Source organism: Nansenia antarctica, assembly GCF_963989245.1.
Source record: "Nansenia antarctica genome assembly, chromosome: 3".
Lineage (NCBI taxonomy): Eukaryota > Metazoa > Chordata > Actinopteri > Argentiniformes > Microstomatidae > Nansenia > Nansenia antarctica.
The window spans coordinates 73,042,507-73,057,506 of record NC_137688.1 but is presented as its reverse complement, the minus strand read 5'-3'; the positions used below and the strand labels follow the sequence as shown (position 1 = coordinate 73,057,506).

The window sequence follows — 15,000 nt, the reverse complement described above, 5'->3', positions numbered from 1 at the left end:
AGACTCGGGGCTCTACAGGGTGGAGTGTTGGGAGGCTGGCAGAGTGTCACAGAACCACAGCGCCAGACTCTCAGTCTGCAGTGGTGAGACTTGGAAGGATATGTACCCGGCTGCTGGAGGGACAGTAGACCTGCCGTGTGAGGAGGCAGCAGCAGGTGACCACCTGACTGTCCAATGGCTGAGGGTGGGGGGGAGGAGGAGGTGGGGCACCAGGGACTGGGAGAGAATGTTTCTGGACGAGAGCAGAACCCTGAACCCCCTCATGGAGGACCAAAGAGGCAGAGTACAGGTGGTTGACAACAGCTCCTCTCTCTGCATCATCAACTCCACCTACAAAGACCATCGCTATGGTTACCGCTGTCTGGTCCTGGATGGACAGCGTTGTGTTGTCAGTCACATGATATTCCTGATTGTCAGACTAGGGTTTGTTCTAGGCTCACCGGGGGAGGAGGCTGTGCTGCCCTGCTTCCAGCCTGACACCAGTGTGACAGAGGTGGGGTGGTACACCCCTCATGGACGCCTCCGCCCAGCATCACCATCTCAACACCTCTCTGAGGACGCCAGTGACGTCTCTGAGGACGCCAGTGACCTCTATGAGGACTACATTGAGCTCTCTGAGGACGCCAGTGACCTCTATGAGGATTACATTGACCTCTCTGAGGACGCCAGTGACCTCTCTGAGGACGCCAGTGACCTCTTTGAGGACGCCAGTGATCTCTCTGCCGGAGGGAGAAAGACGTACGTGCTCGACGGAAGAGTGGCGGGAAATTACTCCCTGGTCGTCCCATCTCTGATGCTCAACCACACAGGGTGGTATGACTGTAGTCAATATGACTCTGGTGTCACCATCAACGATTATGGTCTACTGGTCTGCCCCCCCGCGCCCCCGCTACAGCGCTCTACTCAGAGGGAGAGGAGGTCATTCTCAGCTGTGACTCTCGTCTCACTGGGTCATTGTCTCACTCGTCTCACTGGGTCATTGTGTGGTACAGACAGACTGATCAGTATGATGGTGTCATTCTGGACTCAGGTCCATGGTGGGGGGAAGAACCAACTCCTGAAGATTTTATTGGACGAATCAATGTGTCTCAGTCCCTTACCACCCTGGTCCTCTCTAACTTCTCACTGGAGGACAGTGGTCAGTACTGGTGTGCTGTCTATGGTAGGGTAGGTTCTGAATGGGTGTGTCACTCATCCAACAAGACCCTATCTATCAGGAGAAGGACCCCTTTGGCATCGACTCCGTGTTCTACGCAGTGTGGTGTTCCGTGCTGAGCTGCGGTCTGCAGGTCTGTGCTGTGGTCGCTGTGAACCTGAAGGCCAGGAGAAGAGACCAGGCTTCTCAGAGGACCCTGAGGAGGAGAGAGAGGAGAGAGGAGGAGAGAGTAGAGGTGATAGAGGAGAGAGAGGAGGAGAGGGAAGAGATGATAGAGGAGGAGAGAGAGGAGGAGAGGGAGGAGAGAGAGGAGGAGGGAGAAGAGGTGATAGAGGAGAGAGAGGAGGGAGAAGAGGTGATAGAGGAGAGAGAGGAGGAGAGAGGAGGAGAGAGAGGAGGAGAGAGAGGAGAAGAGGGAGGAGGAGAGAGAGGAGGAGAGGGAGGAGGAGAGAGAGGAGGAGAGAGAGGAGGAGAGGGAAGAGGAGAGAGAGGAGGAGGGAGAGGAGAGAGAGGGGGAGAGAGAGGAGGAGAGGGAAGAGGTGATAGAGGAGGTAACCAGTGTGTGAGCAGATCAGGCTAAATGTACGGCGTTAAGCAAAGAAAATGTCTGCAATATAGACTTGATGTTTATGTAGATATGTGTGTGTGTGTGTGTGTGTGAGAAGAGGAGGGGCTCCACACTCATTTATGAGACCATAATATGTCTGCTTCTGCTTCAATTATATGAATTTAGCATTACTCTTTCTTGTACCTACCAATACATGGTCCTTTTTTATTAGTTATTAGTGTTTAGTTCAGTTAAACGTTTTTCAGTTTAGTTTTAGTGTATGCAGTTGTTTTCTATCAATGGATTTAGAGCTCTGAAAGTCAACAAAGGAATCCGATTTTGTAAAAGGTTTCTTCTTATATTTCCTGTTTTATAATTTTCATGTATGAGTGACGTAATAGGATATGCATGGATATTTTCATTTAGCTTTTTAAAAACAATAAAGAAAAGAAACCTTGAAAAATGCTTTCTTAATCATTTCTAGCTGTATATAGCTATAGAGCTCATCGTAGGAATCTCTGATCGACTCAGGGTTGGTCTCTATGTGTTGAGGAGACTCAGGCACATAAAGAACATGAAAGGGCTCATGTCTCTGACAACCACAGCACAGCTACGAGCGAATCATGTGAAGGGGAGCAAGATATGGCAAGGGACTTTTTCTGGCAAAACTCCGGTTTTGAAGGAAAGCTGTCCATACCTTTAAGAGGTGACAACCACTAATAAGCTGCCAAACCAAAAGGCCTATCATATCAAAACACAATCTAGGGATGTATAGGAATAAAAAAATCACATCTAGAATTTGCCCACCCAGATGGTAATGAAATGTTCAATTTTGGGGTTTGGCCCAAGGACTAAATAAATGTCACTTGTGTCTAATGGAGGTGGTGAAACGGCACAGCACCAGAATATGTTCAGACCTTCTGCTAGCATAGAGCCCAATAGAGCTCTCATGTCTTCTGCTAGCATATCAGCCCAATAGAGCTCTCAGGTCTTCTGCTAGCATATCAGCCCAATAGAGCTCTCAGGTCTTCTGCTAGTATATCAGCCCAATAGAGCTCTCAGGTCTCCTGCTAGCATATCAGCCCAATAGAGCTCTCAGGTCTTCTGCTAGCATATCAGCCCAATAGAGCTCTCAGGTCTCCTGCTAGCATATCAGCCCAATAGAGCTCTCAGGTCTTCTGCTAGCATATCAGCCCAATAGAGCTCTCAGGTCTTCTGCTAGCATATCAACCCAATAGAAAAACACTTCAGTCTGCTAACAGGATCTCAGTGATTTTGCGATGACACATCACAGTTGCTATGGTGACGCAATTACCTTGAATTGGTGAACTCTCTCTCTCTGTCATTAAAAGCAATTTCCTCATAAAACCCCCAAAACTTCACCAGTTCTCATCTGTAAATGACAGTATTCTCAAGCCACTATGGGGAATCAAAAGAAAAAAACATAAAAATGGTCTAAACCAGCCTGGTTGACCAGCAACATAATCACTCGGGTTCCTACAAGTTTCAACAAGTAAAATTTAGACCTTTTTTAGACCTCTTTGAATATAATTTTAGACCTATTCACGACACCATATGGTAGCTTTTTGTCATCCCTGAGGTGATGAAATTAGGGATTCCACTGCCACACAGACAAAAAAGGAAGCGAATTGGCATTTTTTTGGTTCCAACTTGATTAATTTCCGTGTAAATAGATGTGGTCGGACTGATTTCCTTGCAGGATCTAATTTTTAAGACCTAGCACCTCATTTTCAGACCGAATAACTGAAGGTTATTGTAAATTGGCCTTGTAAATTGGATTTCTGGATTTTAGACTTCAAGGCTTTTTAAGACCAGCGCGGGAACCCTGAATCAATAACCAATAATGAATCAATAACCAATAATGAATCCGTAGCCAAAACTCTGATGTCAGTCACTGTTTTTTTTTATTTCTGTTCCGAAAAGAAAAAGGAGAAAGAACCAGAACCATCTGGAGGTTTGTGTCCCAGTGGAGAACCTGTCCACCCCCGGCCTGATACCTGACCAACACAAACCAAACACAACAGAAACAACATAAAAAACAACATTTACAAAAACATCCCAGAAGAGCCAGGATGAAGCAGGTAGGAGTCGCACCCCCCATGTTGTTGACGCCCTCGTGGTTGAGGTTGGGAGTGAGGAGGGTAAACTGACCCTAGACCTGAAGCTCAGGGAATCTTATTTTTAAGTTAAGTGGATGCTACTGAGAGACTGTTTTGCACTTGTCATCCCTCTCTCTGCCCCCAGTCCAGCCAATCAGAATCACTGTCCTCCCTCTCTGCCCCCAGTCCAGCCAATCAGAATCACTGGAGGAAGCAGGAACACAGACCACGGCCGTCCTCTGGGAGCTTCAATGTTTTTACCTCTCTGGTCAGAGAAAGAAAGAAAAAGGAGAGAGGGTGAAGTCAGAACAAGAGAGAGAGAGAGAGAGTGTGTGAGAGAGAGAGAGAGAGAGAGAGAGAGAGAGTGTGTGAGAGAGAGAGAGAGTGTGTGAGAGAGAGAGAGTGTGTGTGAGAGAGAGAGAGTGTGTGTGAGAGAGAGAGAGAGAGAGAGAGAGTGTGTGTGAGTGTGAGAGAGTGTGTGTGAGAGAGAGAGAGAGAGTGTGTGAGAGAGAGAGTGTGTGTGAGAAAGAGAGAGAGTGTGTGAGAGAGAGAGTGTGTGAGAAAGAGAGAGAGAGAGTGTGTGAGAGAGTGTGAGAAAGAGAGAGAGAGAGAGTGTGTGTGAGAGAGTGTGAGAAAGAGAGAGAGAGTGTGTGTGAGAAAGAGAGAGAGTGTGAGAGAGAGAGAGTGTGTGAGAAAGAGAGAGAGAGAGTGTGCATATTCAAGGGAAAGAAGTGAAAAATCATGCAACAAAAATGTCCACCCTAAACCAGGCTAGATGAGACAGTCTGTATGACAGAGATGACATTCACACTGTCACACCCGCTGTAGGGACCTGACTGACTTTGATTAGTTGACAACAATCCTTTATTTTCCCGCTCTTTCTTTTGCATGTTCCTCTCAGACGCTACCCTTGACTAGGCAGACAGTTAGCGAAAACCTACAGTTAGCAGACCCTACAGTTAGCAGACCCTACAGTTAGCAGAACCTACAGTTAGCAGTTAGCTTTTCTAATTCACAGACTGACCACATGACGAGAACGACTCTGTGGCTTTAAAGGAAAACAAACTTGAATCACTCAAATGATCTGTAGTCCTGACCTAAGAACAGACCTGTAGTCCTGACCTAAGAACAGAGACCTGTAGTCCTGACCTAAGAACAGACCTGTAGTCCTGACCTAAGAACAGACCTGTAGTCCTGACCTAAGAACAGACCTGTAGTCCTGACCTAAGAACAGAGACCTGTAGTCCTGACCTAAGAACAGACCTGTAGTCCTGACCTAAGAACAGAGACCTGTAGTCCTGACCTAAGAACAGACCTGTAGTCCTGACCTAAGAACAGACCTGTAGTCCTGACCTAAGAACAGACCTGTAGTCCTGACCTAAGAACAGAGACCTGTAGTCCTGACCTAAGAACAGAGACCTGTAGTCCTGACCTAAGAACAGACCTGTAGTCCTGACCTAAGAACAGAGACCTGTAGTCCTGACCTAAGAACAGACCTGTAGTCCTGACCTAAGAACAGAGACCTGTAGTCCTGACCTAAGAACAGACCTGTAGTCCTGACCTAAGAACAGAGACCTGTAGTCCTGACCTAAGAACAGACCTGTAGTCCTGACCTAAGAACAGACCTGTAGTCCTGACCTAAGAACAGAGACCTGTAGTCCTGACCTAAGAACAGACCTGTAGTCCTGACCTAAGAACAGAGACCTGTAGTCCTGACCTAAGAACAGACCTGTAGTCCTGACCTAAGAACAGACCTGTAGTCCTGACCTAAGAACAGACCTGTAGTCCTGACCTAAGAACAGACCTGTAGTCCTGACCTAAGAACAGACCTGTAGTCCTGACCTAAGAACAGACCTGTAGTCCTGACCTAAGAACAGACCTGTAGTCCTGACCTAAGAACAGACCTGTAGTCCTGACCTAAGAACAGACCTGTAGTCCTGACCTAAGAACAGAGACCTGTAGTCCTGACCTAAGAACAGAGACCTGTAGTCCTGACCTAAGAACAGAGACCTGTAGTCCTGACCTAAGAACAGACCTGTAGTCCTGACCCAAGAACAGACCTGTAGTCCTGACCTAAGAACAGAGACCTGTAGTCCTGACCTAAGAACAGACCTGTAGTCCTGACCTAAGAACAGACCTGTAGTCCTGACCTAAGAACAGACCTGTAGTCCTGACCTAAGAACAGACCTGTAGTCCTGACCTAAGAACAGAGACCTGTAGTCCTGACCTAAGAACAGAGGAGTAGATCTGACCTTAGAAAGAGAGAGAGATGTAGAAAAAGAGGTGTAGAAAGAGAGAGGGTAGAAAGAGAGAGAGATGTAGAGAGAGAGAGATGTAGAGAGAGAGAGGTGTAGAAAGAGAGAGAGATGTAGAGAGAGAGAGATGTAGAGAGAGAGAGAGGTGTGGAAAGAGAGAGATGTAGAGAGAGAGATGTAGAGAGAGAGAGATGTAGAGAGAGAGAGATGTAGAGAGAGAGAGATGTAGAGAGAGAGAGATGTAGAGAGAGAGAGAGATGTAGAGAGAGAGAGAGGTGTAGAAAGAGAGAGAGGTGTAGAAAGAGAGAGAGGTGTAGAAAGAGAGAGAGGTGTAGAGAGAGAGAGGTGTAGAGAGAGAGAGAGAGATGTAGAGAGAGAGAGAGGTGTAGAGAGAGAGAGAGAGGTGTAGAGAGAGAGAGAGGTGTAGAGAGAGAGAGAGATGTAGAGAGAGAGAGGTGTAGAGAGAGAGAGAGGTGTAGAGAGAGAGAGAGAGATGTAGAGAGAGAGAGAGAGATGTAGAGAGAGAGAGAGGTGTAGAGAGAGAGAGAGAGAGGTGTAGAGAGAGAGAGGTGTAGAGAGAGAGGTGTAGAGAGAGAGAGATGTAGAGAGAGAGAGATGTAGAGAGAGAGAGGTGTAGAGAGAGAGAGATGTAGAGAGAGAGAGGTGTAGAGAGAGAGAGAGATGTAGAGAGAGAGAGGTGTAGAGAGAGAGAGATGTAGAGAGAGAGAGAGGTGTAGAGAGAGAGAGAGAGATGTAGAGAGAGAGAGAGAGGTGTAGAGAGAGAGCGGTGTAGAAAGAGAGAGAGAGGTGTAGAGAGAGAGCGGTGTAGAAAGAGAGAGAGAGGTGTAGAGAGAGAGAGATGTAGAGAGAGAGAGGTGTGGAAAGAGAGAGATGTAGAGAGAGAGGTGTAGAGAGAGAGAGGTGTAGAGAGAGAGAGATGTAGAGAGAGAGGTGTAGAGAGAGAGAGGTGTAGAGAGAGAGAGAGATGTAGAGAGAGAGAGAGAGGTGTAGAGAGAGAGAGATGTAGAGAGAGAGAGGTGTAGAAAGAGAGAGAGAGATGTAGAGAGAGAGAGGTGTAGAGAGAGAGAGAGGTGTAGAGAGAGAGAGAGATGTAGAAAGAGAGAGAGAGGTGTAGAGAGAGAGAGGTGTAGAAAGAGAGAGAGAGATGTAGAGAGAGAGAGAGATGTAGAGAGAGAGAGAGATGTAGAGAGAGAGAGAGGTGTAGAGAGAGAGAGGTGTAGAGAGAGAGAGGTGTAGAGAGAGAGAGATGTAGAGAGAGAGAGAGATGTAGAGAGAGAGAGAGATGTAGAGAGAGAGTGGTGTAGAGAGAGAGAGAGGTGTAGAGAGAGAGAGAGGTGTAGAGAGAGAGAGAGGTGTAGAGAGAGAGAGAGGTGTAGAGAGAGAGGTGTAGAGAGAGAGAGATGTAGAGAGAGAGAGAGATGTAGAGAGAGAGAGGTGTAGAGAGAGAGAGGTGTAGAGAGAGAGAGAGAGATGTAGAGAGAGAGAGATGTAGAGAGAGAGAGAGATGTAGAGAGAGAGAGAGATGTAGAGAGAGAGAGAGATGTAGAGAGAGAGAGAGATGTAGAGAGAGAGAGAGGTGTAGAGAGAGAGAGGTGTAGAGAGAGAGAGAGGTGTAGAGAGAGAGGTGTAGAGAGAGAGAGAGGTGTAGAAAGAGAGAGAGAGATGTAGAGAGAGAGAGGTGTAGAAAGAGAGAGAGAGATGTAGAGAGAGAGAGGTGTAGAAAGAGAGAGAGAGAGGTGTAGAGAGAGAGAGGTGTAGAAAGAGAGGTGTAGAGAGAGAGAGGTGTAGAAAGAGAGAGAGATGTGTAGAGAGAGAGAGGTGTAGAAAGAGAGAGATGTAGAGAGAGAGAGAGATGTAGAGAGAGAGAGATCTCCTCCTCCCTCTCTCTCCTCCTCCTCCTCCTCCTCCTCCTCCTCCTCCTCCTCCTCCCTCTCTCTCTCTCTCCTCCTCCTCCCTCTCTCTCTCCTCCTCCTCCTCCCTCTCCCTCCTCCTCCTCCTCCCTCTCTCTCCTCCTCTTCTACATTCTCCTTCCTCACTCTTCCTCCTAATCCTTCTTCATCTTCTTCATCTTCTTCATCTTCTTGTTTTACCTCTTCCTGTGATCAGCTCCCTCCTCCTCCTCCTCCTCGTCACTTCTGGTCCTGCACCTCTCGTTTCACCTCCGCCACATAGTGGTGATCCTTCCCATGAGCCACCTCCATGATGGCCAGGGCCTGAGGAGGACACAGGAAGTTAACAGGAAGTTACACGTCGGACACAGGAAGTGACACGTGGCCCAGCCACCACACCAGGCCTTCTGACAGTGTGGATGACGCTTTCACTTTTAGGATGACACACCCAACAAAAAAACACTCTCCCCCTGGATAATGAGTGTTTTTAACCCTAACCCTTTTCCTGCGAGCCTATTTCTACTCTGCTGTTATTTGACACCTTCAGTCTCACCATGGGACAGACATTGATATCGGCCAGTAAATCTCTCTCTCTCTCTCTCTCTATCTTTGATGCTTTGATTCTCTCTCCTTCTCTCAGTACAGTATGTTCATGTTAAGGTTCTCAGTACAGTATGTTCATGTTAAGGTTCTCAGTACAGTATGTTCATGTTAAGGTTCATGGGACTTCCAGGCTCAGCTCGCAGATCTCCAGCAGCTCGCTAGGGGGTGCTAGAGAGTCAAGGGCTCAAACCCAGCTCAGAGCACGTGGGGCTATATAACATATAATATGATATATAATATATAACAGCGGTTCCCAACCTGTGGGCCGCCAAATCATGGGCAAAAAAATGGTTTTATTGACGTTTTTTTATTACAAAAACGTTTTAATTTTAAAAACATAAAAAAAATCTTGGATTGAACAGCCTTGATCGTATTGTGTGTGGTGTGCGCCGATATTTCCATCCGAAAAGAAGAAGTCAGCTCGCTTCTTGATTGGCTACATTCCATCCCGGACTCGCGAACAGGGTTGCCAGATGGGATCGACATTTTCCACCCTAACCACAGTCTAAAACCGCTAATTACACCCAAAAATCTGGCAACCCTAGTCGGGAGTCGGGAGTTGCCCACACACATAAGGATGTTTGGTCGTAAATATTGAACACATACAGCATTTACGATCTTGGTATTTGATCACCTGCTATATAAAACATCGCCGCTCGGCTTTAATGGTTTAACCGCTATTTATTAATTTATTTTTTTGCCACGCTCCCTCTAGTTTTTGGTCAAATTACGTCGTTGTTTTGAGCGCTCGCGCGCTGCTGTGTGGGCCGCGAATACTGGAGAGATCTGGAAAGTGGGCCGTGAGTCCTAAAAGGTTGGGAACCGCTGATATATAACATATATAACATATAATATGATAATATAACATATAATATGCAGCAAACAAGCAGACAAGCTCATATAACTCCTGTTTTAGAGACTCTACTCTGGCTTCCTGTTAAGCTCAGAACAGATTTCAAGATCCTTCTGCTTGTTTCTAAACTCTCACTGGCACAGCACCAGAATATGTTCAGACCTTTTGCTAGCATATCAGCCCAATAGAGCTCTCAGGTCATGTTAAAGGTCTCTGTACATGTTAAGGTTCATGTTAAGGTTCATGTTAAGGTTCATGTTAAGGTTCATGTTAAGGTTCATGTTAAGGTTCATGTTAAGGTTCATGTTAAGGTTCATGTTAAGGTACATGTTAAGGTTCATGTTAAGGTTCATGTTAAGGTTCATGTTAAGGTTCATGTTAAGGTTCATGTTAAGGTTCATGTTAAGGTTCATGTTAAGGTTCATGTTAAGGTACATGTTAAGGTTCATGTTAAGGTACATGTTAAGGTACATGTTCAGGCGGGTGTCTCACCTTGTCCAGGGCCTTCACCCCCGGCCCCCTCCTCTCCAGGCCCAGGTAGAGCCGGCCCAGCTTCAGGTACATGGACGCCACATTCAGGGAGTAGGCTGGGTAGTGTACACTGCAGACACAGAGGGTTAGACGAGGGTTTGACCAGGGTTAGACCAGGGTTAGACCAGGGTTAGACCAGGGTTAGGACCAGGGTTAGGACCAGGGTTAGGACCAGGGTTAGGACCAGGGTTAGGACCAGGGTTAGGATGAGGGGATGAGGAGGTCTGTACAGGGGGGTAGAGGGGATGAGGAGGTCTGTACAGGGGGGTAGAGGGGATGAGGAGGTCTGTACAGGGGGGTAGAGGGGATGAAGAGGTCTCAGGAGGGACAGTTAAGATGTAGCCTGAAGAGATGGAGGTCTTCAGTCTACGGCGGAAGATAGGTAGAGAATCTGCAGTCCTGACAGCAGATAGGTAGAGACTCTGCAGTCCTGACAGCAGATAGGTAGAGACTCTGCAGTCCTGACAGCAGATAGGTAGTGACTCTGCAGTCCTGACAGCAGATAGGTAGAGACTCTGCAGTCCTGACAGCAGATAGGTAGAGACTCTGCAGTCCTGACAGTAGATAGGTGGAGACTCTGCAGTCCTGACAGCATATAGGTAGAGACTCTGCAGTACAGGACTTTTGAGACGGATAATGTTCTACCTGTAAGGGTGGAGGAGGGTGGTGTTCTACCTGTAAGGGTGGAGGAGGGTGGTGTTCTACCTGTAAGGGTGGAGGAGGGTGGTGTTCTACCTGTAAGGGTGGATGATCTTCTCTCCGTAGGCCATGGCTGCCTCCCAGTCCTGCATGTAGAGGCAGACGCCCATGGCCTGGTACATCATATGCAGCATGTACACGTTGGTGTCTGCAAACAGGGCTCCCATCTTCTCCTGGCTCAGCTCGCAGATCTCCAGCAGCTCGCTAGGGGGTGCTATAGAGTCAAGGGCTCAAACCCAGCTCAGAGCACGTGGGGCTATATAACATATATAACATAATATGATATATAATATATAATGAGGGCTCATTCGACCCCTGTGAGTTTAAAAAAAAGTGTTATATCTTTGCACTCGATCACATTTCAGGACCCTCCCTTCATGACTTGTCCTAGATATGTGCGTTCTACCACCCAGTATCCTTACATGTTCTAAATCACATCAGGATAAGCTAGTATGAAGCTGTTTTGCTGTTTTTCTGTGTAGGAAGCAGGCTAATTTACAAGCAGCTAGCTAGGGGGTCATTTGCGGCTCTTTTAGTAGGTAAAAAGGCACGGCTGTTCTAGTGTTAACCAAAACAAGCAGACGAGCTCATATAACTCTACACTGGCTTCCTGTTAAGTTCAGAATAGATTTCAAGATCCTTATGCTTGTTTATAAAGCACTCACTGGCACAGCACCAGAATATGTTCAGACTTTTTGCTAGCATATCAGCCCAATAGAGCTCTCAGGTCTTTTGCTAGCATATCAGCCCAATAGAGCTCTCAGGTCTTCTGCTAGCATATCAGCCCAATAGAGCTCTCAGGTCTTTTGCTAGCATATCAGCCCAATAGAGCTCTCAGGTCTTCTGACGCTGGTTTTCGCTGTGTACCACAAGTACAAAAGAAGAGATTTGGTGGGGCTGCATTCTCATTTTATGCTCCAGATTGTGTCTCACTGCCAGTTTATATTAGGGATGCAACCTCAGCACATATGTTCAAGTCAAGACTAAAATACAACCTCCCCTACCCCTAACCATCTCCCCTACCCCTAACCATCTCCCCTAACCCAGCCACCCCCCCTCCCCCCCCGGACATGCATACCTCCTCCCCTACCCCTAACCATCTCCCCTGTCCCTACAGCCCCCCCTCCCCGTTCGTTAACTCTGTGTTCTATGTGCCCATGTTATCTGTTGCTTGTTGTTTCTGTGTTTTCCGTTTCTCCCATATTGTCAGCGTCTTTGAGCCTTGGAAAAGCGCTATATAATATAAATTAAATTAATTATTATTATTATTATTAGAATGGGAGACTCACAGATTGAAATAGCACCTGAAAAATCTGTGTGTGACGCAATCAAGTTATCAGGGACCAGAAATCTCAAAGGAATGTTTCACAACCTCTTGAGGAATCAATGCCACGAGGAACTGAGAGAGTGGAGGGCGGAGGCCCTACCCAGGACTAGTATAGTGTTCCTCAGTCAGGGTCGATTTCAGTGGGAGTGAGAAGGGGGGGGGCTCGTGAAACTGATATCCTTCAAAACACAGAGAGAGAGAAGGTGGGGGGGAGGAGGAGAGAGAGAGATATAGGAAGGATATTCTTGTAGTGCTTGGCTCTCCGGAACTCTTCTATGACATTCTTCGCGTAACGAACCATCTCACGTATCTCCTCCGGATCTGGAGGGGAGCTCAACTTCCTACACAACTCCATCTTAGCTGTGTCCTAGAGAGAGAGAGAGAGAGGGAGAGAGAGAGAAGGAGAGAGAGAGAGAGAGAGAGAGAGAGAGAGAGAGAGAGAGAGAGAGAGAGGGAGAGAGAGAGAAGGAGAGAGAGAGACAGAGAGAGGGAGAGAGAGAGAAGGAGAGAGAGAGAGACAGAGAGAGATTTATGTTCTATGATCCATATTTAGTGCAGGGTTGTTGTGCTATACTGGGACACACAGCAGCAGTCATCTCTACAGAACGCACGCAGACTAAACACGCACGCACGCACACACACACACACACACACACACACACACACACACACACACACACACAGTCAGCTGTGGCCGCCTTTAGCAGTGCATCGCAAACTATTCAACAATGACCCAGTAAACCAACCCAGTTACACCTGAACACCTTCTACACCCTGACTGAACACCTGAACACCTTCTACACTCTGACTGAACACCTTCTACACCCAGACTGAACACCTGAACACCTTCTACACTCTGACTGATCACCTGAACACCTTCTACACTCTGACTGAACACCTGAACACCTTCTACACCCTGACTGAACACCTGAACACCTTCTAGACACTGACTGAACACCTGAACACCTTCTACACTCTGACTGAACACCTGAACACCTTCTACACCCTGACTGAACACCTGAACACCTTCTACACCCTGACTGAACACCTGAACACCTTCTACACTCTGACTGATCACCTGACTACCTTCTACACCCTGACTGAACACCTGAACACCTTCTACACCCTGACTGAACACCTGAACACCTTCTACACTCTGACTGAACACCTGAACACCGTCTACACCCTGACTGATCACCTGAACACCTTCTACACCCTGACTGAACACCTGAACACCTTCTACACCCTGACTGAACACCTGAACACCTTCTACACACTGACTGAACACCTGAACACCTTCTACACCCTGACTGAACACCTGAACACCTTCTACACCCTGACTGAACACCTGAACACCTTCTACACCCTGACTGAACACCTGAACACCTTCTACACCCTGACTGAACACCTGAACACCTTCTACACTCTGACTGAACACCTGACTACCTTCTACACCCTGACTGAACACCTGAACACCTTCTACACTCTGACTGAACACCTGAACACCTTCTACACCCAGACTGAACACCTGAACACCTTCTACACCCAGACTGAACACCTGAACACCTTCTACACCCTGACTGAACACCTGAACACCTTCTACACCCTGACTGAACACCTGAACACCTTCTACACCCTGACTGAACACCTGAACACCTTCTACACACTGACTGAACACCTGAACACCTTCTACACCCAGACTGAACACCTGAACACCTTCTACACCCAGACTGAACACCTGAACACCTTCTACACTCTGACTGAACAAGCTGTAGATACACCGATATAGATATAGATAGACTCTACCTTAGACTAGGAGGTGCACTCTTCACACTGACAGGAGAAGTATATATATATATATATATATATATATATATATATATATATATATATATATATATATATATATATATATAGACTCTCCCGTAGACTTGGAGGTGCACTCTTCACACTGACAGGAGAAGTATAGATAAAGATATAGATAGACTCTACCTTAGACTTGGAGGTGCACTCTTCACACTGACAGGAGAAGTATAGATATAGATATAGATATAGATAGACTCTACCTTAGACTTGGAGGTGCACTCTTCACACTGACAGGAGAAGAAGTAGGAGTCGACCAGCCTCTCGTTGCGGTCCTCTGTGGGGTACAGCAGGTCGATGTAGCTGTTGAAGATCTGCAGGTCAGAGAGGGACAGGAAGTGAGAAGTAGCTGTTGAAGATCTGCAGGTCAGAGAGGGACAGGAAGTGATGTATATCAGTCACATCTGCAGTGCTTTTCCTTTCACTAAATAAGCGCCTTTTTTCTTCGGAGTAAATCCTTTCAAGCTGAAACACTTGCTTTAGGTTAGGGTTGTGACATTCCCATAAGTTTGGGTTTCCACGTGGAAACGTTGGAAATTATATATAAAGTAGTTTTCAGGTAAGTTCAGGTGTGTACAGGGGTGTACAGGTGTGTTCAGGTGTGTACAGGTGTGTACAGGTGTGTTCAGGTGTGTTCAGGTGTGTACAGGTGTGTTGAGGTGTGTACAGGTGTGTACAGGTGTGTACAGGCGTGTTCAGGTAAGTTCAGGTGTGTACAGGGGTGTACAGGTGTGTACAGGTGTGTTCAGGTGTGTACAGGTGTGTACAGGTGTGTTCAGGTGTGTACAGGTGTGTTGAGGTGTGTACAGGTGTGTACAGGTGTGTTCAGGTAAGTTCAGGTGTGTACAGGTGTGTTCAGGTGTGTATAGGTGTGTTCAGGTGTGTACAGGCGTGTTCAGGTAAGTTCAGGTGTGTACAGGTGTGTTCAGGTGTTAAGGTGGTGTTCAGGTGGTGTTGAGGTGTGTTGAGGTGTGTTAAAGTGTGTTCAGGTGTTAAGGTGGTGTTCAGGTGTGTTAAGGTGTGTTCAGGTGTTAAGGTGGTGTTAAGGTGGTGTTAAGGTGGTGTTCAGGTGTGTTAAGGTGGTGTTCGGGTGTGTTGAGGTGTAAAGGTGGTGTTAAGGTGGTGTTCAGGTGTTA

General features: G+C 47.0%; 1 protein-coding gene across 1 annotated transcript in view; it reads right to left on the bottom strand.

Moving 5' to 3' along the window:
• Positions 1-3,707: 3,707 nt before the first annotated feature.
• smyd2a (SET and MYND domain containing 2a) overlaps positions 3,708-15,000 on the bottom strand; it is a gene marked incomplete at its 5' end in the record, with an annotated part of 43,360 nt that continues 32,067 nt past the window's right edge. The window contains 6 exons of the mRNA XM_080525876.1: positions 3,708-4,088; positions 8,190-8,312; positions 9,937-10,045; positions 10,711-10,885; positions 12,245-12,368; positions 14,068-14,178. Of these exons, the coding sequence (XP_080382002.1) occupies positions 8,229-8,312; positions 9,937-10,045; positions 10,711-10,885; positions 12,245-12,368; positions 14,068-14,178 (603 nt within the window). The 3' untranslated portion in view covers positions 3,708-4,088; positions 8,190-8,228. The remainder of the gene's footprint in view (positions 4,089-8,189; positions 8,313-9,936; positions 10,046-10,710; positions 10,886-12,244; positions 12,369-14,067; positions 14,179-15,000) is intronic.